This window comes from Apostichopus japonicus, chromosome 14 (genome assembly GCF_037975245.1).
Source record: "Apostichopus japonicus isolate 1M-3 chromosome 14, ASM3797524v1, whole genome shotgun sequence".
Classification (NCBI taxonomy): Eukaryota; Metazoa; Echinodermata; class Holothuroidea; order Aspidochirotida; family Stichopodidae; genus Apostichopus; species Apostichopus japonicus.
In genome coordinates, this window is record NC_092574.1 from 9629661 (window position 1) to 9649682 (window position 20022).

At 36.0% G+C, this 20022-nt stretch overlaps 2 protein-coding genes across 13 annotated transcripts in view; one reads left to right on the top strand and one right to left on the bottom strand.

Moving 5' to 3' along the window:
- Nucleotides 1–137: 137 nt before the first annotated feature.
- Nucleotides 138–3952, bottom strand: LOC139980045 (cytochrome c oxidase assembly factor 5-like). 2 transcript variants are annotated; one of them, XM_071991415.1, is made up of 4 exons: nucleotides 3823–3952; nucleotides 3166–3281; nucleotides 2727–2825; nucleotides 138–1888 (listed from the first exon to the last, which is right to left on the bottom strand). In XM_071991415.1, exons 2-4 carry the CDS (start codon nucleotides 3265–3267, stop codon nucleotides 1847–1849), a joined length of 243 nt encoding a protein of 80 aa, XP_071847516.1. In that variant the 5' UTR covers nucleotides 3268–3281; nucleotides 3823–3952; the 3' UTR covers nucleotides 138–1846. The 2 variants fall into 2 exon arrangements, with proteins under 2 accessions (XP_071847516.1, XP_071847515.1); XM_071991414.1 differs by having other exon boundaries at nucleotides 3717–3886.
- A 58-nt stretch (nucleotides 3953–4010) lies between these two features.
- The window catches only part of LOC139980042 (inositol polyphosphate-4-phosphatase type I A-like), a 71605-nt gene continuing 55593 nt past the window's right edge, over nucleotides 4011–20022 (top strand). For 7 of the 11 annotated variants that reach the window (XM_071991404.1, XM_071991405.1, XM_071991408.1 and 4 more), the window contains exons 1-6: nucleotides 4014–4148; nucleotides 5739–5942; nucleotides 11656–11808; nucleotides 14929–15171; nucleotides 16090–16325; nucleotides 18523–18654. In XM_071991404.1, the coding sequence (XP_071847505.1) occupies nucleotides 5816–5942; nucleotides 11656–11808; nucleotides 14929–15171; nucleotides 16090–16325; nucleotides 18523–18654 (891 nt within the window). In that variant the 5' untranslated portion in view covers nucleotides 4014–4148; nucleotides 5739–5815. Of the gene's footprint in view, nucleotides 4149–5738; nucleotides 5943–9073; nucleotides 9331–11655; nucleotides 11809–14928; nucleotides 15172–16089; nucleotides 16326–18522; nucleotides 18655–20022 lie in introns of those variants that run through there. The other 4 variants (XM_071991398.1, XM_071991400.1, XM_071991399.1 and 1 more) reach the window with 4 other exon arrangements.

Consider the following 20022-nt stretch of genomic DNA (forward strand, 5'->3'; position numbering starts at 1 on the left):
AAAATGTTTTTCTGACCTTTCTGGGGGGTGGGAGGAGGAAGATAAATACTTGAGGGGGCCTTAATCCCACTGCCCCCTCCTACCAGCTATGCCACTGTTCCAGTCTAGCGTGGAGTATCTTCTGTAATACAGATATGTAAAGCCTTTTAAACACAAACCTCGTTAATAAGATATCCCAAGATATTTTACTATTTTACATCACATAGCTCATGTGTGTCTTTCTTAAAAAGTGAGTACAAGAACCATTTTATTTTGGGTGGAGGTCAGCAGAGGTCCAAGTGTCAAAATATCAAACTTCATTAACTATTACAAATGCAAATTCAGCTCTTTGTTGTTAGAGTGAGCATGCAAAATAAATATACCAGCAATAGAAATATCCCTCTGTCTTTCTTTCATCATTGTGGCATTATGTGACAAGATTCCGTCATCAAACCATGTAATCACTGACTGTGTTTAGACTTATACTGCTCTCCATCTGCAGTATGGACTTCAGCGGGGGCTAGCTTGCAAACTACTCTTGTGCTGCATATGTGATGCATTTAACCGCAAGTAACCGCTAGCTGGGGTTTCTGGTGTTATTATTTCACTTATAGTTTTGACCTGGAATTGGACTAGGTTCCAACTTTGCTATAGGGGTGTGAAGTAATCAATACCTCAATGAATGTTAGTAGTGAACAGTATTCATACATTAAATGCATTCCAAATTGGAAGAAAATGAGATGTGAATTTTACAGAAAAATACGAAACAAATTTGTCAGTGTGCGTCTATGACATCATAGCTGTTTACTTCAAGTTCCCATTTTCTACTTTCTGATAAGCAAATTTCACCAAGCTGCTTAAAATATGTTCCTCTTTCATCATTCAGAAATAAATTTACCTCTCAACTATTCTGTTAATATTGCTAGGTAGTGAGCAAGACTAGAAAATAAAGAGATTGAGAAGAGGAGAATAAATTCTTAAAACAAAGCAATTTTATTCTGTTTCTGCATTTGCATAAAAATACCTCCTTTTAAAGAAGATGGTGTGCTCTGCTTTTGAAGAACATTTCCTTCATTATTCAGGATATTAACCCTAGCATTAGTATTTTATATCAATTTTGAAAGTTTTCCTGATATAATTCATATAATTCAAGTGACATACTTCAATCACATACTAATCAATATAAATGCACTTTGAAGTCTTTAAAGAACAGCTGTTATGCTTGAAGAACTTAATAAACATTTGAAGAAAAGTCATTCTGCTTTAAATTAAAATGGTAATGCAACAGATGTAGCCAGGGCATAATTTGTCCACTATTTTTAAACAGGAACCATTATATTATTCTGTAAGTGACAAACATTTATAGCTTTTCAAAACTGTTAAACTTTGAACAATAATGCTTCCCTGATAGTCATACAATTACTAACATCTTTGCTTACAGCTCTAGCAGTGCATGTTGCTTGTTGGCTCTAAACAATCACTATAAACAAGCAGTCATACTGTTAAGCTGAAGCTATAACCCTGGTACAACAGATCTTCAAAGTACCTTCACACCTTATGTGTTATTACTGCATGGTGCAGTGATAACTGAATACGTGAAAAATCGCTGCAATTTTGGACGTTGAGTTTAATATGCCTTTGGTTGGCAGTTAACTTGCCATAAACTCTACTGTCGTAAGAGTTAATAGCCATCCTTTGTTACATTTTCACTATTTAGATTAAAACATATAACATTCAATCATTGAAAGATTGATTGCATAGATCTTCAGTGCTATCAGAGACTGTACAGAAGAACTGCATCGTCGCCAGTATGCCACAAGGGTGCAGAATGCCTTGTCAGGCAGTTAGTTAGCCCTTCATTATATCATCAATAACCTTTCCTTCCTCTGAACCTTGTTCTCGTGTCAAGCTGTAAACAAATGGAAGACAAATAAACTCAATCAATGATTGATGCCTTTATGTCGGAGGCTGATCACGATGTGAACGAGACGGTGTAACTTCCCTCAATCAGCTGAATATATATGTCAACATTTTACAAAGCTAGTTTTAGGCAACAGTAGGGTTACCATATTTCTTTTGTTGAAAGGTGGGACACCTTGTCCCGGGGGAAGGATCAAAGGGGAGTGTCCCCATATTATGAAATAGCTGCATTAATTGTGTTAGTACTTGTTGCAACAACATATACAGTTAACATTACCAAAAAAAATCCTGCCAAGCTAGTGAGGCTAATATTAATATACTGTCATCAGTCATACTTAAAGGCCTGAGTTGAAAACGTTTTCGATATATTATGCTTCTTAAATGGCCAGGTATAGTGATGCATATTGTACTTTTTTGGGTCCCATATCGCAGAAACAGTAATAGGTTTGAACGTCACAAAGCCCATTAGAATATTGGGACGATTTAGTTTGCAGGCGGGACAACATATATTTGTTGCTTTCCTGATTAATTAGGAGGTATGGTAACCCAAAGCAACAGAACGAAACAGTTTGCCAATATCCTCAGCGCTACACAGGGAATTTCATTGGGAAAAAAAATGCTAGATATGCTACCATAGCCACAACATCCCTAAATGTATGACAATGTTGGGCATATCTTTGACAGGTTTTGAATATGTGCACAGCCTTCAAAATTTTGAGGCAATCTTTTTGGTTGCAAGTTTTTATAACCATAACCAATAAGCAAGGCAGCCTTCACTGAATCTTGTTAGACTCATTTTAACATTTGTCTGAATAGGCATGACTCACTATTGATCTTTTGCATTCAAAGAAGGCTGTTTGAAGAGCTCTGCAATGCTGGTCTACTCTGGTTCCTCGCTGTAAACATTCTTTAGGAGTCTTCTTATCCTAGTGAAGAGAATGAAACTTTAAATACTGTAAAAAAAATACACTTTTTTTCCTGTTAATGTTGACATGCTTGTAAACCTTGTAAACTGAAAACTGAAGCAAAGCGTAAAGAGCAAGAAGGATGGGGGGGGGGGGGGATCATTGCAAATTTCCTGCTCATAGTAGGCTTGATAGAGTTAGTTAATTATAGGTAGGTTTTCTACAAGGGGTGGGGGTGGGGGGATCATTGCAAATTTCCTGCTCATAGTAGGCTTGATAGAGTGAGTTAATTATAGGTAGGTTTTCTACAAGAAGATACATCAGTTCAGGAAGGAATCGATGGATAGAAGAAATTACTTACAAATTTGACACAATCACTCTCCAAGAGACAAATCTTGAGGTCTTCCTTCAGACCTTCACATGGTCGTTTTGTCACAGGTTTGTCTTCGTAATATTTAGGCATTATGAGGCACTTTGCTGTGTAGGAGAGAAAAATGACAGGAACACATTACTGAGCTACATAGGTTTCAACGAAGGAACAAAACATGGAAGGTTTATAGGGCCTACAATTAAAAGTTCTAAGTTATCCTTCCCCTTTCTCATCTTAAGTTATACTAGGCCTGATATAGTTATAACTTATATGTAGGCTATAGCCTATAGGCCTAGGATAAAATGAATGTAACCTTCATTAAATAGTTTAATATTATTGATAGGCATCGCCTATGTTACTTCATGTTACTTCACCGCAGACGTATTACATTCCTAATGAATAGGTACTAGGTTGGTCATAGGTTTACATACTTTTGATCGCCGTACATATATCATTTTTTATATTGTAGCGTAAATATCGCGGAAGTCATCTATTTCTAGGCCTAGTATTGTACCTTGTAGTACATAAAAACACTGACTTACTTTAGCTATAATTTGTATATTGTTATTGGATAAAATAGGCCGCTTCGATACATAACATATATGTCGTAACGATGAAAATGAAATAAATAATCATATGATTATTTACTTATTGAATTATGATATCATCACGAATGTAAAGTAAGAAGTGTAAGCGGTCCTGTCCAGCACCTGTCTTCGCACATATGTCAGCATGCGTATAACTGTACGATATGACATATATTTTGGAATTGTATCCGGTATACTATAGTACTGTAGTACCGTTTCAATCAACATGATGATCACTCGCGTATAGTATGATTGCATACGACAGTCGTTCGCTACGACTGAATTGTGCGGAAGAGGGAGGAGGCGCACCAGATAAATCAAGTCAACAAATCCCTCGTAAAGATAAAACTTCGAATCGTTACTCGGACTTCCCAATTTCGACTTAAAGTAAATATATATTTTTATTGGATTCCTTCGTTTTTGCTTGTATCATAGCACAGAACTAATTGTTCAAAGTTAACTATCTTTATACATATATTATGTTATAGTACTTTTCTCAGTCACTGCGGCCACAGTAGCCTAGTGTAAATTAGGAGTACTGTAGGCTAATGACCCTATATTAATAACATCGTTAATGCTATTGAAGTGTAGTGATGCACTGAAGGTAGCAGGTGTACTTTTGACAATTTCAATATAATAAAGGATTCCAGTTGTCCATGGTCAATTAGTCAGTCAGTATGACACAGTTAGTAACCGCAGATACAGTATTAGCACAATATCACAATTAATGACTGAATTAGGTCATTTGCCAAGTTGGGCCTACATAGAACAATACTAGTACTAGGCATACTGTACTACATTATTGAAGATAACATTCAGTAGGATTCATACATGAATTTTGCTCATTAGCCCCACTAAGCGTTTATCGATCCTGCATCTAGAGGCTTCCATGGTGAGGTACTTGCGGACTTTACCTATATTTTGAATATGGAAGTTGCAAACTGTAACAACATTTGATATCTGTTCAGACATAAAAGATGATCATCTCAATGAACCCCAAGTACCCTTACGCACTTCCATGATTTGATAACATGTCCATTAATATTAAGTGATTGCCTGCCGTAATGGCACCAAGTGATACAGAGACATTAAGTTCAAAAGCTCAGTTTTGTCGTAGGTAAGTTTCAGACGATTGTTGGAGATCCAGTGACTGATCATGGGTGATGCAGTTTTGCATGTTTTGAACTGCAGATTCACAGTTTAACAGGTTGGCTGTATCATAACCAATGTACAACTGTTATTATCGGCATAACGGTGGTAGCAAATGTCATGTACAGTAGCGTTGAATGGTGTCTCGCAGGGATCGAGAGTGAGAAGATTTACTGGGCAAAGAACAGATCTTTGTGGAACTCCACAGCGAATGCGCCCAGTTTTCTATAGCCTCCCGTTAACACAAACATATATATGCAAACGGTTTTTCAGGCAGGATATGAATCAATCATATGCCGAACCCAAGTTATCCCAATAGACGTCTTCAATACATCTAACAAAGTCTTTCCATGGTCGACGGTATCAAGCGCTGCGCTGAAATCAAGTAGCACCGAAAAAAGCAGCTGTATTCCGTTCTAGGAAACATACCTATAGTGGTATATTCTAACCAAAGCGGTTTTAGTGAAGTGTTGGGCTTTGTAGACAGACTGAGAAACCTCATGAAGGCATACATCTCTGTCGAGTTACCTGAGGAGTAAGTGAGATATGAATGCTCACCGGCACAGGTGTCAGCCTTTTCCTGCAATTTACTGTTAAGTGCTGTTATCCCATTGGTGACACTGCAAAGCAGAACCGGTGGTGCAGCTGTATAAAACAAACAACCTTTAATAAACAAGTGGCCATCCCTAGCATCATCTGAATCATTGCTGTGATAACCTTTCCTGTAGTATATTTCTGAATATGTAATATATCGTGAACTTATCTTAAAGAACAAGTTGCTATTTGGCATGTCACATCTCTATTTTATTTTCATTACCCGATGTATAGTTTTCCCCCCAGATTTGTTGATTATGCTGTGATACTAACTGGTCAGATTCTGAGACGTGACTGCATATAAGAACAAGATGAAGTTTAATCTAAAAGAATTGGAGAGCCTAGCCATCCAACCAAAGGAGTTCTACACAAAGGAGGGTCAGTTGTATGTCAGGACTATATCAAACAGTACATGGAGGAAGAAACCGAAAACAGACCGTAAGATATTAACTATCAAGGTCATAAAATATACTTGAACTGCAAGGGGGTTTTCAGCCTTTCAAACCATACATGCTTGTATCTTCTTGTGTGTTTTGTGAAGTCTGCAAAGAGCTGAGAGGGAGGGAGGGGGGTGGGAGTAGGCAGAGGGAGAATGGTTGTTGAGGTGTCGTGTTGTTGCTGGCACATAACACCGGTAGGGTAGTAAACGTTTGCTTTCAGTCTCATTTTGAATGTGAGATTTGTGCATGCATGCACCAGCATGCTGCATGGACTCTTGTGTTGTTGCAAGACTTATGGGGAATGTGGAGAGGAGGTTGACATGGGTAGGGAGTACATATGCTTATCTGCCAGCTATCATTCATACAGTCTTAACTTTGATCACTTTTCTATGTAATCCCATTTTGCAGAGGTTTTTCAAGAAGAAGAAGATACTGAATAATGTAATTTGGTAATCCTGCAGTGTGAGCAGAATACTTAAAAACATTAAGTTTACTGTGAGCAAGCAAATTTTAAATAATGTACACGCTAGGAGAAAACTTATACTGTACCATTAATCAAAAACAAAACACACACACATACACACATACAGCAAACAACACAGAGAAAAGACAGACAGTAGAAAGGGAAAAAAAACACAGACATGGTATAAGAAATGCAGCACAGATAAGAAACAGTGACCGATGTTAATCATTGTGGTATCATATTTAATCACCCTCATGAAATACATGGCATCTTATTAATATTGAGTGCAGATTTGAGAACCAGTAATAAGAAAGGAATAAATGTTAAAATAACAGAATAAAATTGTCCTAACAGAGAATTAACAGCATTTCTACAAAAGTTGAGATCTACAGCCGTATTGAAATGCTCCTTTTGTCTCTATCCTGCAGTACTGTACCTAAAGTTAATAGGGTTATATTCGATATGTACATTTTTGCATTTTGCTATGTACACATAAATATTGAAAATGAGAAGATTTATATAAATGTAAGTCAGACTGATGCTGGTCAACACCCATCGTTACTCCCAAGTTATGGTACTATTACAGTGTTTACTTTATGCACTACACCTGTCTCTACTGTCACATTACAAGATGCACAACTTTTTCCTGACCCATCATTTCTAGTTCATATATAGTTTATAAATATTGTGCCAATTATCTGCTAGCATCTATCGTCTTTGCCTTATAGTTATTATGACTTACAAGGGAGAGATCTATCTAACAGTTTTGGCTTATGCCAAACCTCATATATAAGCCTGAGCCACTCATTAGTCATCATAATCTTCTTGTAAATGGAAAGTGAAAGGCTGACCTCATTGTTCTTCAGATGACACAGTTCACACTAAAATGCAATAACAATTTGTGGGCTGCATGATTCAATTGAAGGTTGAATTAAAAATTCTTTTCAAAATCTCAAATGGAATAGAAACTTAATGTTCCTAATAGGAATATTTATTCAGTTATTGTTAAAGGAATTCAATGTAAAGCTGTTATTGTCATTTAGTGATTATTTAATGAGTGCAAGCAGGAAACCTTTTGTTATTTTCAGGAGGTCAGTTGTTTTTTTGACGTCAACATACGTAGGTTAAAGTCTGAAAACCTTTTAATTATAATACAAGATATCTCCAATATTATTAAATCTTAGATGAACTTGCTTTAGTACTGAATGTATACTTAGATCTGTGAATCCAATTAATGCAAGAACCTTGCTATTCCATTGGAGTCGACAATGGTCAAACTTTAAAATCTTGTATGCGTATAGTTTGTATGGTATGTCAGTATTTTATGTTCTGTAGTCGTGTTTAAAAAATGGCCTGTTTAGATATTTGCTTATCTATTGAGTTTAGGAATTGAATTTGTAACAGATATGATATATTATAAGTTAATTCAAGCTATGTGATCTGTTGCATGTTTTCCCATTGGGTTTTGTGTGGCATCTGAGGACCAACAGTACTTAATAGATGTACTGTAAGTAGTCAAACCACTTTCCTCGATAAGCCATTGATGTTGTTTATATTAAACAGTTAGTTCTCAAAAACTAGAAGTACAGTACAGAATAGTGGATGTAGACTTCATCCATTGAAGCTTAAATTTTTAATTATCTTTAACATACCAAAATTAATTTGTGACTGTTGTCATTCCATACGATATGGTGTACTCTACATATAAATGTTTTGCTTGAATGGTTCTTCAAGGTCATTTCCAGAAATCATTATAATTTATCACCTACTGTAACAACATTGTCTTGTTGACAAAATTGCTTAAAAGTTCTTCAACGTTATAGGTATTTGCATTTGGATAATATGTGATATACAGTAGGACATTTCCTATACTAACGTTGAAATACTGTATAGTCGTTCGTCATAGTGGGCCTGTTATTATAAGCCCTGCAGACTGTACTGCATTTGCATAAATTTGCATAACAAATGGGAAAATGTGAATAAGAAGCAATGAAAAGAAAACAATTCTTGCATTGTTCATATCATGGTTGTCAATGCTGAACACAAGGACTTGAAGGATATAAACAAGACAACCCAACTGAAATGTTTTTAAGTTTACATCATACCTTGCTTCATATAAATTCTGGCTGACATTGTTACAATTTAGATCTAGTAAAAGATATGATCTAGGCTGGATAATTGTTCTCCTCAATAATTTCCATAAATACAAGTAAATTCTGTAATGAAGGCAATGTTGTTGTGATACCATGACTACAAAACACATCTGGAGTATATATACATAAATTTTCAATGGATTGTGAATTAAACTAGTTTTCATGAGGAACACAACTTCCTTCCTTTTTCCACTTAAAGACCTGTAAGATCAATTTAGCAGAATTAAGAGTTTAATTAGCAGAATTTAGCTCTTAACAGATGGTTTTGGGTGTAAAACCTGTAGCCTGCTGCAAGATGATATTAAGAACAGTTATATTTTTGCTCATTATCTACAAATTTATGTTCTTTCAAAAAATTATGAATTAATGAAATTATTTTAAATTGTGACATCATTAGAGATGGTTTGCACCATCTCTTTAATGCCTCTCGCATTGAGTGCGTGTGTCGTATTTTGAGGAAATACCACTTTCTCTATTGACATTCCATATTCATGGAAGAGTTCAACTACAGGATAGTGTACACAACACTACAGAGTGTACTATATTGTGCAACTACAGCATTATTAAAGACTAGCTGTCAATGCGCCGTCTTAGTATTTCCTTAATGACTCAGTTGGCTAAACCTTGAAAGTGTGTTTCATCTGTAGAGGTTATATTTTAACCTTATATGTCATTGGTGTCAGAGGGATTTCAGGATTCAGTCTTAATTCTGTTTTTTACCCCGTTGGAAGGATTTTGTTTTTGTCCTATGACATTCAGTTGGAATGAGGGTAATGTACTTAACGTTTTAAGTAATTAAAAACATTGATTTATGTACACAGACTTTGATGATGTTGCACAGTAGGCCCAAAAAATTGTTAAATGTTTCTGTTGTAGTTCAGTGACTTAAGTTGGGTCAGTAGCAAAGTACGATAAAGAAATAGACATTAAAAGAGTCGTGTGACAGTGTGACAGGAGTCCTTGGAGAAATGTTCTCGGTTTATTAATGTATCATTTTATTCATGAGTACATACTGTAAGCCTCTACCGTAGGTAAATCCTGGTAACAACTGTCAAAGTTAATGTACAGCATCTCAGGTTGTGACTACAATGTTATGTAACATCTTGATCAAAGGCAGAGGCTCACAATGTACTTTGTGATTGTGTTGTAATTTAGTGACAGATCACAACCTATTCTGTGATTGTGTTGTAATAATGACAGGTCACAACATACTTTGTGATTGTGTTGTAGTTAGTGACAGGTCACAACATACTTTGTGATTGTGTTGTAATTTGGTGACAGATCACAACCTATTCTGTGTTTGTGTTGTAATTAGTGACAGGTCACAACATTCTTTGTGATTGTGTTGTAATTAGTGACAGGTGATAACATACTTTGCGATTGTGCTTTAATTTAGTGACATCACAACCTTTTCTGTGACTGTGTTGTAATTAGTGACAGGTCACAACATACTCTGATTGTGTTGTAATTATGACAGATCACAACATACTTTGTGATTGTGCCGTAATTTAGTGACAGATCACAACCTATTCTGTGATTGTGTTGTAAAATAGTGACAGGTCACAAAATACTCTGATTGTGTTGTACAGTAATTAGTGTCTGGTCACAACATACTCTGACATGTGTTGTAATTAGTGACAGGTCACAACCTATTCTATGATTGTGTTGTAATTATGACAGATCACAACGTAATTTGTGATTGTGTTGTAATTAGTGACAGACCTTCAAATCGAAATTTAATTTTAGAAGAATTTGTATAATTTTAGAATTTAATTTAGTTTTAGAATTTGATTTACGTATCAATTCCATTTTGTGACAAATTTTTCATAATCTGGATGAACTGCTGTGTACAGTACTGTACAATTAACAAGTAAATTTTTATGTTTATTTTTTATTATTTTTTTCCTTCAATATTCCATTATAAAAGTGCACAAAACACCTAAATCTTTTCTTCCGTCAAACTAGTACAGTCTACTTAGCTTACAGCCACAGCGTCAGCATGTGCAACTTCTTTCATTCAATATTGACTCTTCACGAGGATGGGAAGATCTATGAAATATTGATACCAAAAGAAACCTACCTGTATTCTCAACTAAGCCTTTGATATTATGTACCATGCATGTAGCTGTCGTAATTGGAAATTTTTAAGTAATTGAACACATTTTCTATTTTGCTAATTCCACAAGTATGCTGTTTGCATTTGTATATTTACATTTGTGCCAAGTATTATCTTGTATCTAGAGGCTCATTAATAAAAATGATTCCTAAGCAATTTGTAACATTGTTATTCTAGGCTAAAGAGAAACTGAAATGTCATGAACATTCAGCAAGCAGTCAAAACATGTACATATGGGTGAATGGGTTTTATATCGCTATGGGAAACAAGGACAGGACACATTTATGTTTGTTTTGATACAGAAAGCTTATTTTGCTGTTCCTGTATGCAAGAGTCATCCTGTACACTTGTACCTATATCATGGTAATTGTGACTAGAATATATTGCAACCTACCAACTGGTACAAAAAACAAGGTTGACTTTAATATATAGGCAGATGTCCTATACATAGGACTCTGTATAGTTGGTATCTCTTTGTTCAAGCCTTCAGAAAATAATTCGCATTTAGGTACTTCAAAGGGTGCGGTATTAAAAGTAAAATTTGTTTCTCTAGTTCAAGAAAATCACACTGGTCAGTAATATACAAAATTTAATCAGTGACTGATGAGCAGTTTGCAAATGAAAAGAGCAGTGCATATAACATAAGATTTTGTGGGACACAAACTTCTCTGCGGTTAAATAACTCGCCAGTCAGAACCATTAAACTAGGGATAACCGTGACATCATATAAGGTGATCTGGATAGAGGGGGGTGTTCAATTTATGTGTAAATATTACTTGACTTTGACAGTGATTCCAATCAATTTTCAAGAAGAATTTATACTTCCCCACGGTCACCTTCAATAGAATGTTATATTTTCAACTGGAAAAAAAAAAGAAACAAAAAACAATGGGACTGTGCAATTCTAGTTTACTACTTAAGTTCCAAACTCTTTTGAAGATGATTTTGTGTTATTTTCTTTTTTCTTCGTTCTTTTCAGCATTTTCTGAGAAATGGTGTAGACTTCGTGGGAACCTGTTGTTTTACTTCAAAGGAAGAGACTTGTCTTCTGGACCTCAGGGTGTGATCGTCTTAGAACAAGTCGTAATCAGACCAGATCTCGGAGAGGTTCAACCATATGCCTTTTGCGTCGGTACGTATTTAATGTCATTGACCTCAAGTTTCCCTTTTTTGGCGAACCATTAAATCCTTGCAGTCATTTTCAATGAGCACTGCTATCAGGCAATTGTTTATGATTTATCCGGTATCGCATTGTGAAATGCTATGCAGATTGGGCAACTTGCTCTACAAACTGTGCAAATTTGTACAAAGAAGGTTGCTCTACACAGAAACCATGTAGTATTTTATAGAGAGACAAACTGCAGTGCCTACGTAAAACTTTGAATTCTTCTGGCTGGCTATGAGTATAAGTTACCACATATTCACAGGAAATTGGTGAATCCTGGCAGGAAAAAAACCTGCATTTATCAATTTTTTATAAAGTGTTTTTTCGTACAGAAATTTTGGTTTTGGAGACAACTGTCAAACATTCTGTTTGTTTCGTGAAGAATCAATCAGGATCGAGGAAACCTAATCATACATCACCATGTTGTCAGACGTTTTCTGATAGGGATAACAACAGATTAAAATAATATCATCATTAAAATACTGTTTTAAATGGCTTTTTCCCCTCTTTGCTAAATGGACTACAAGCCATCTGTCACTAAGTGGGCAAAGGTAACACGTATTCTTTCCAAATATATATATTCATATATAATTTACAGACTTTTTAGGTAGCCTTGTCTTAGGCCACATACATGACAGAGCTGAATAAACACGATTCCAATGTATCATATATATATTTAAAGGACTTATTAATGATACTGGCACTATCTGAGTAAAACAGAGATGAAAAGCACATGCAAGCCATAATGACATTCACAGATCATTGGATGGACCAAAGCGGTCCATTTTATTGAATGTAAATGAGGGATCACTCCTATAATAGTTACAGTAGCCTTCAATTAAAACATGTATTGACCAAATAAATCGACAGTATGTTTGTGAGACAAGACACAGTATTTTGAGGTCAGATGTCTTCAACCAGTAGTCTGATATATATTTATCTGCACAATACTTGTCACATAGTCTGCTGATAGAATATCCCTTCCAAAAAAAAAAAAAATATCTCGTGGCCCACTTCAAGAAATACATACTGTACAATTTATGACATGTGCTCTGCAATATTTAGTGCCAGTTTTTTTTTATTCTGTCTAAATTGTGGCTTCTCACAGTTATGTGTTTGGTTTGATATGTTTAGTTTGATATGCTTGGTTTTCTCCTTCACTTTGACGGTATAAACGCTAGTAAGGTTAGAAGGAAGTAACGTTACAGTGCCTTAGTTGTTCTACTCATGGACAGTTTCATCTTCAGAATTCTATTGGTCCTTGAAATTAATATACCCTTCTGGATAATGATTGAAATAGATATTCAGCATGAGTGACTTTCATAATATTATTAAAATATTAACAATTTAATATCTTAATATTTCAACAGTCTTCTTACAGTACAGTGTGCATTGAATCGTATGCAGATTTATCAATGCCATAATGCAGCTTGTTGTACGCTTTAAAGTAATGCAGCTTGCTGTACAGTGTATAGTAGTATACCATATATGCCAGCTAGATTACAATATTTTCTTTGAATGATAACCTCTGATGTCTAAAGCATTATAAAATTTCTCAGTTTATGAAAGTGGTATAGTATACTTTAGCAGACCTTGTAATTACATGCCTGGTATACATTTTACTTGCAAGTATAGTAATAAATCAAAAGGCACTGAAATCATTGCCATTAACAACCAAAGGACAGTTGATTTTAAAACTTTTAGAATTGGCGTGATTTCCATACCTAACAAAGGCCCTGTTTTACTGCTTTGATTAACAGCAAACATTTGTTGTGGCTGCTCTCTAGGCCAGTAAGATTTATAACAGACTGATGATCTTGTATTATCTAGGAAATTACCTGTGAGACCTTGATTTTAGCCAGAACTAAGACTTTTTGTTAAGCACTGGCACTTGTTTTTAGCAAGAGGTTAAACCTGTGAAATTCTAAACCTGCTGTAAAGTACTGTAGGGTACATACAGTACACAACCTGAACTGGTAGTGGTATTAACTGATCTATGATATCAACATGAAACTTTTGCAATGAAAGTCATCTTTCTAGAGAGCTCACGGTCCATCCTTCTAGTTCAATCTAATTTGGGATTATCCAATTGGCAGACACCTCAAGGCAATATTTATGTAGATTATAACTGCTACACTTGTACATGCTACAGTAATTAGAACTACCATTGTATTCTTGAAGTGACTTAGAAGAGTGTTATTGTTACATGTAGCTATATCTGGGTTGTTAAGTATGGCTTACTATCCAGAGACCTATATAGGCTTCCTGCTTACTATACACCACCTGAATTTGTCTATAGTAATAATATATTGCCAAAGGTCAGCAACTAGGAAGGAACTTGAAAGGAAGGTTTTTCATTCAGTCCTTTGTAAAAAATTTCCCTAACAAGTGGAACGTGATGAAGAATTTTGTGACCTTTTGTAAGTATTAGTACATTCTCAGTATATATTTGGTGAAGAGAGTAAGTTGTCATTTGTCGATAAGTAAAGTGCATGAGTAGAAATCGATGACAAGTTTTACAAAGTTCCGCTGCGTATGAATATCATCACAATTAGAGCTTTAAAGGATACTTAACCAGTGCTGAAACAACGGTTTTTCATTTATTTTGCCAGGTAGGAAACAATTTTGGTTTAAATTAATCGTTTTAAGTGGCAGAGAATAAGCCTAAATGTTACATCTTTTACCAGCAAATTCATTGTTATTTTGCTATGTACGGTTTCTCGGACAACTGAATTTGCTGCTCAGACAACCAAAGAGTAAGACCTGGTTCTCCAAGGGACAACCAAAAAACGAAATCTGTTAAAATTTGCTTTGTTTTTGAAACGTAATTCAGCATAGCAAGAGTGGTACAAATGCTGTTTCACCGTTTCAGTAATATATAATGTTAATTGTTGTGCATGCTCAGTTTGTCCCTCCATAAGGCTCCACAGTGTGTTTTAAAGCGTTTATAAGCAAGAAGTAGTTTGTCCCAAGTTCTAGTTATGAGTGCTGTTTAGCAGTAATGATGACTGGTAACATAAAGTTGTAGTTGATTGATAAAACATGTAACATTGTTACCATGGCAATGTTGATTTCTGTCTCCCACAGAGTACATTGGGGAGCCGAACAGTCAGTACTTTGCAGCTCATTCTGCCGAGCTGCGTGATGAGTGGGTCCATGTACTAGAGAAAGCCAGCTACGATCATTTGAGAATACAGCTGCACATCCTCCGAAAGAAATTGATTGCGAGAACCGGCCGAGATCCCATCGCCGAGGAACGGCACGGTGTATTAGACATGGGGGACATTATGGACGAACCGCACGAAGAACCGATACTGGAGATGTCAATGTGTGAGTTGATCAGGAATAGAAACCTCACTGGGAAATAATCAGTTCTCTCACTTCTCGATTCCCTGTTTTGCTTGGGTCGAGTCGATTTTGTGTTTTAGTTTCTAGCTGACATAGTGACCGTCATGTTCAACCACACCATTACCACGGCATTGTAAAATTTACAATGTTACCATGGTGACATAAAATTCTAGAAGTATTGATAGAAGAAGGTAGTTTTTTCTTAAAGGTTTGTAATATGGCAAATGCAATCTCTATAATTCTAATTATAAGTTATATCTGTTAAGTGTAGGTTGTTTGAAAAATGTTTCAGTTCTCACATGACAGGAGAATTGGTTGTAATGTTTCAAGTAGGAAAGGAAGCTACAAATCCTTTCATCAAGTGGTTTTCGAAATTGTGTGTGTAACATTATATAAAAACAGATCTCAGGCACAGAATCTTTTGAAAAGGTCCATAATTAATTGCGGTATTTCAAGTTTATTGCCTCTTTTACAAAAAAGAAAATATCAGTTTCACTCAATATGCTATCAATAGACTTTTCTCAAATTTATGTGACAAATTATAAAGTCTGCCTATATTTGTATCATGCTGGGACCCCTCTTTTCATATCTGTCAACTAGACAATTTTATCGTAAAGTTGAATTAATTGATGTTAATATTCAGCTGACAGTGCCAAGCTGTCATTGTATGCAGAAAAATTGAGTTTTTTTTTGGTAACTAGGCTGAAACAAGTCGTAAAATGATCATCATGTGATTACGAAACTTTGGTATGCAGCAGTTTGGTGTCATGGTAGAGTGAAATGTTGTATTGCATGGGAAGTCTTAATATGATACTGAAAGCAAAATGTCCAAAGTTCATTCATTTTTTTATGAATTTATTTTGTTATGTGATCAGCTCGGTGTTCCTCTTTTCTTCACAGGTTGCAGTAACCTGCCGTCCATTAATTCTAATTCCGCACCATCCACTTATATTACGGTGCAGTGCGTGACACCACCTGACACCTGGTGGGCTTGCGTCGGCAAGACCGAGATAGTGGAGAACAACTTCAACCCTCATTTTCTGACCACCATCGTGTTTGAGTCTCGTTCGAACATCTCCCCGATAACGAGGATCCGAGCCAGTGTCATCCAAGTGGAGGACAGAGACGCACATACCGTTAGTAGTAGTCATAAATTAAATAAAATCTTGAATAATTTGAATTATGGCAAACTCTGGAAGGAGTTGAGCGGGATCAGGGGGACGCATACCTTTCAGTAGATACATACACCTGTCTAACTGTCCTGACAAGTAGCTAGGCAAGTTTTAATTGGGTCATGAACTGCCCTACACATGAAAATGGTAATCAAGGAGCTCAGGTCTTGGTAATACCGAATGTGACATTGTCAAACATAACATGTTTACTATAACTGCAAAACACATTCTGTGGGTTTGGAATTTCCAGTTCGTACAATTGGGAAATGTGGTTTTGAAACAGCTTTGGTCAACGTAGTTTCCCTGCAGTGAAAGTGATCATTAACTGGGGTACACTGCCCCTCCTCAGATGGGTCTGAGGTAGGGAGGTGGAGGGGGGGGTGACGGCAGTTACGGTTTTAAGGAATAAGTGCGACAGTTACATTGCCTGCTTGTTATGACTCTGAATGTTTACTCAATGAAAATGGAAGACTTGATCCAAGCCTTGATTCATCTCCAATCATCACACAGGTAGAGTTTCAAATGAGCTTCATTCTGTTGGCTTCCTAACCGTTAGCATACCATAAACTAAACTAGATGGAAAATAATAGCTTAAATCACTGTTTTGTACTACTTTCATTGTATGATGCGTGTGTTTAGAGCCCCAACCATATAGTTTTGTGAACTACTATTCACATTGCCAATGCCCAACATTTTTCCAACAATGCATTTTATTTAAAGTCAGCTGAGAGTGTCGTCATCTTACCTACATGCTGCAAGGATTCCTCTGAAAACCTGTAATGCTCTAACCCCAACAGAACAAAAGAATAATTGATAGGGGTATAACTCTTCACTGAGTACGAAAACTCATTGTCATTGCTTTGCATGTTATTCAGCATAGTAAGTATGTATGTATGTATGTATTTAGATCCTCCTGCAAGCAGGAACTCGCAGAGAAGCCACATTGGCTTATCAAAGCGGCAAGCTGACAGAAGTCAGTCTATTAGATTCATATTTATATTTAATGTCCATGACTATGGATTGTCAATTGTCAACATCTCTGTAACTGGACGACAAGTCAAGGTCTATCTCTACAAAACACTGCCAAGTGTGTACAGGAATCTATTACTACAATGTCAACAAACTGTAACAAACACATATATAGCGTTATGATCTTATTCTGAAATTTATTGTGTAACTCAATACTACGTTCAAAAGGAAAGTTCTTGTCATGAGTAGCCTCTTGCTCTAGTTATATGGCTAAAGTGTTATGTGTATCGATCATAACATCCTCAACGCAGTGAAAGTGCTCTTGATTTGATGTGAGGATCGACTATGAAATGAAAGTTTGATTACAACCTTATTTGTATCATTAAAATACAGGACAACATAAGCTGTTACTTTCAATCGACCAAACTCGATCCAAGATTAATGAAGCATTAGGCATCATTAGCCAATGTTCTGCAATGAAGCAAGGTGAAAGAACTATCTTAAAATGTGTGGGACACCAAAAATTTTGTGCACTGGAGGATGTACAAACTTGCTGTTTAGGAGCAGTCGTATGGTACACATAGGTATCTTCATTAGCTTGTGGATTATAATATCTAACTACTGTATCTGTGAATATATATATCTTATACAGTATGCCTTAGACAATAAAAGAGTCACAATGTGACTATCATGTATACAAAATAAAGCTTTGATGTAAATGTTCACAAGAACTGATGATGTCTTTTCAAATTCATTCGAGCCTTCTGAAACTCTTCCCTCTACTCAAGTAATAATCTACCCACGCCATCAATCAAGGCATGAGTGCCACATATTTGTTATTCAGTCCGCCCATTTGCTCTTTTCATGCAGCACTCGAGAGAGAGAGAGCACGAAATGTAAAGAAGAAAACGAGAGAAAGAAAGAGAGACAAGAGAAAAAAAAAGATAAAGAGGAATACGAAAGAAAAGTGAATGAACTGATCTGAGAGCAAGGGGTTGGGGGGGGGGGGGAGCAAATGAGAACAAACTGAATCAGATTAGAGATTAGTTTCATATCTTCCTGTTTTAGGTTTGTACAATTGAGTAGTTTTCTGTACTCTAAAAGCACACAGCCTGGCCTATGTTTGACAATGTTAATCTTAAACTAAGAGAGACATTCAATCCACTTTTCTTGTACTTCGTTATTTTTGCAGATTGTGCCTCTGGGTCAAGCGATATGTTCGATACGGGATATAATGACCTCTCCGGATAACAAATATAGGATGAACTTTATGGCTGCTGATGGTCAAAGAACTGGGGGAACCATTACTCTACTACTTTGGCGGGTAAGTAGAGAGAAGTAAGGTGTCATGGAAACATTTTGTTCAAGGTATTTCTTTCTTCATAGATATGAGTTTAAGTTAGTATTTTCTTTTCTCTTGTGACCTGCAAAGCCTATTGAGTTGTCATACTAAGAAAAAATTGTTAGCAGGCAGAAATTTTTCCTTTTCAGAAGTTTCCTTTACACGTCAGAATTTTTTTTAGTTTGGCTCACTTTGGTCACATGAATGAATTAATAAATTGGGTGATGGTTTCGGTGTTGCTGAAAGTTATATGGGGGGGGGGGGGAAGGACATTCCTATCTGGATGATATATCCATACAACCAGAGCTTACGAAGCTATGTTTGCCCAGGCTTCAAGTCAACATAGTCAAAAGTAACACGAGAACTACTTACAACGGCTCCCGTATTTTGTGAGACTTGGTATTGATCAAAGATACAAGTAAAAAAAGTATTAAAAAAAAAAGAACAGAACAAAATCCAACCATCAAATCATGCAGTGAAGTTATGACACAAGCTGTTTTGAAATTCAAAAGTATCGGTTTCTTATAATTTGCTAATAGAAAACTTTGTGCCATTGTCAACCCTGGTATGGTATTCACATTTAGATGTATCTGTTAATGAAGAAATGATTAACTACTAAAGGAAAATGTGCAAACTAGTTCATTTTCAGAGTTCAATGGTACATGTAAAGGAAGGAAAGAGGGGGGGTTAAAGATGGTGATGTGAGATGGGGTGGGGTTGTGAGGGTGGTGGATATGACATGACACCTGGTAGGTGTTAGAGAAGATATGGCTTTGGTAACAGCAAGGAAAGCACTTGTATGCACTCTTCTTGTTTATTATTTTGCAGTTACAGCACTATCATTTTTAAGTAGGCAAAACACTAGTGCTACGGTAGTACTGCTCTCATCCAGATGAGGTTATTCTACAGGTTTATAAAACTTACTTTCGGTCAAAGGTTGATTATATGAAAGGATATTAATAAAACTGTAATATGATACTGTAGTACTGCTCTTATACAGATGAGGTTGTTCTACAGGGTTACAATAGGTTGTGTCGGTCAAAGGTTTCTGGAAAGATTTGTTGATGATATGAAAGGCGATTCGATATATAAATAATTATATTGAAATGTGCTCTGATAAGTTATATTGAACCCTTCAAGCCAAGTCTGACCCCAACGTCTATGTAAGCTGTTGTAGCTCCCTGTGTGCATATGTTCAGCTCTTTTACATTTACTGTGATTGAGATGATCGTCTCAAAGCACTCTTGAGAAGAAAGACTTAATTCTCTTTTTGAACAGCAATGCATTTGTTTTCCTGAAAAGAGTCACAGAGAATTTTACAGGTCCGAAAAGTTTGGTTTAAGATCACTC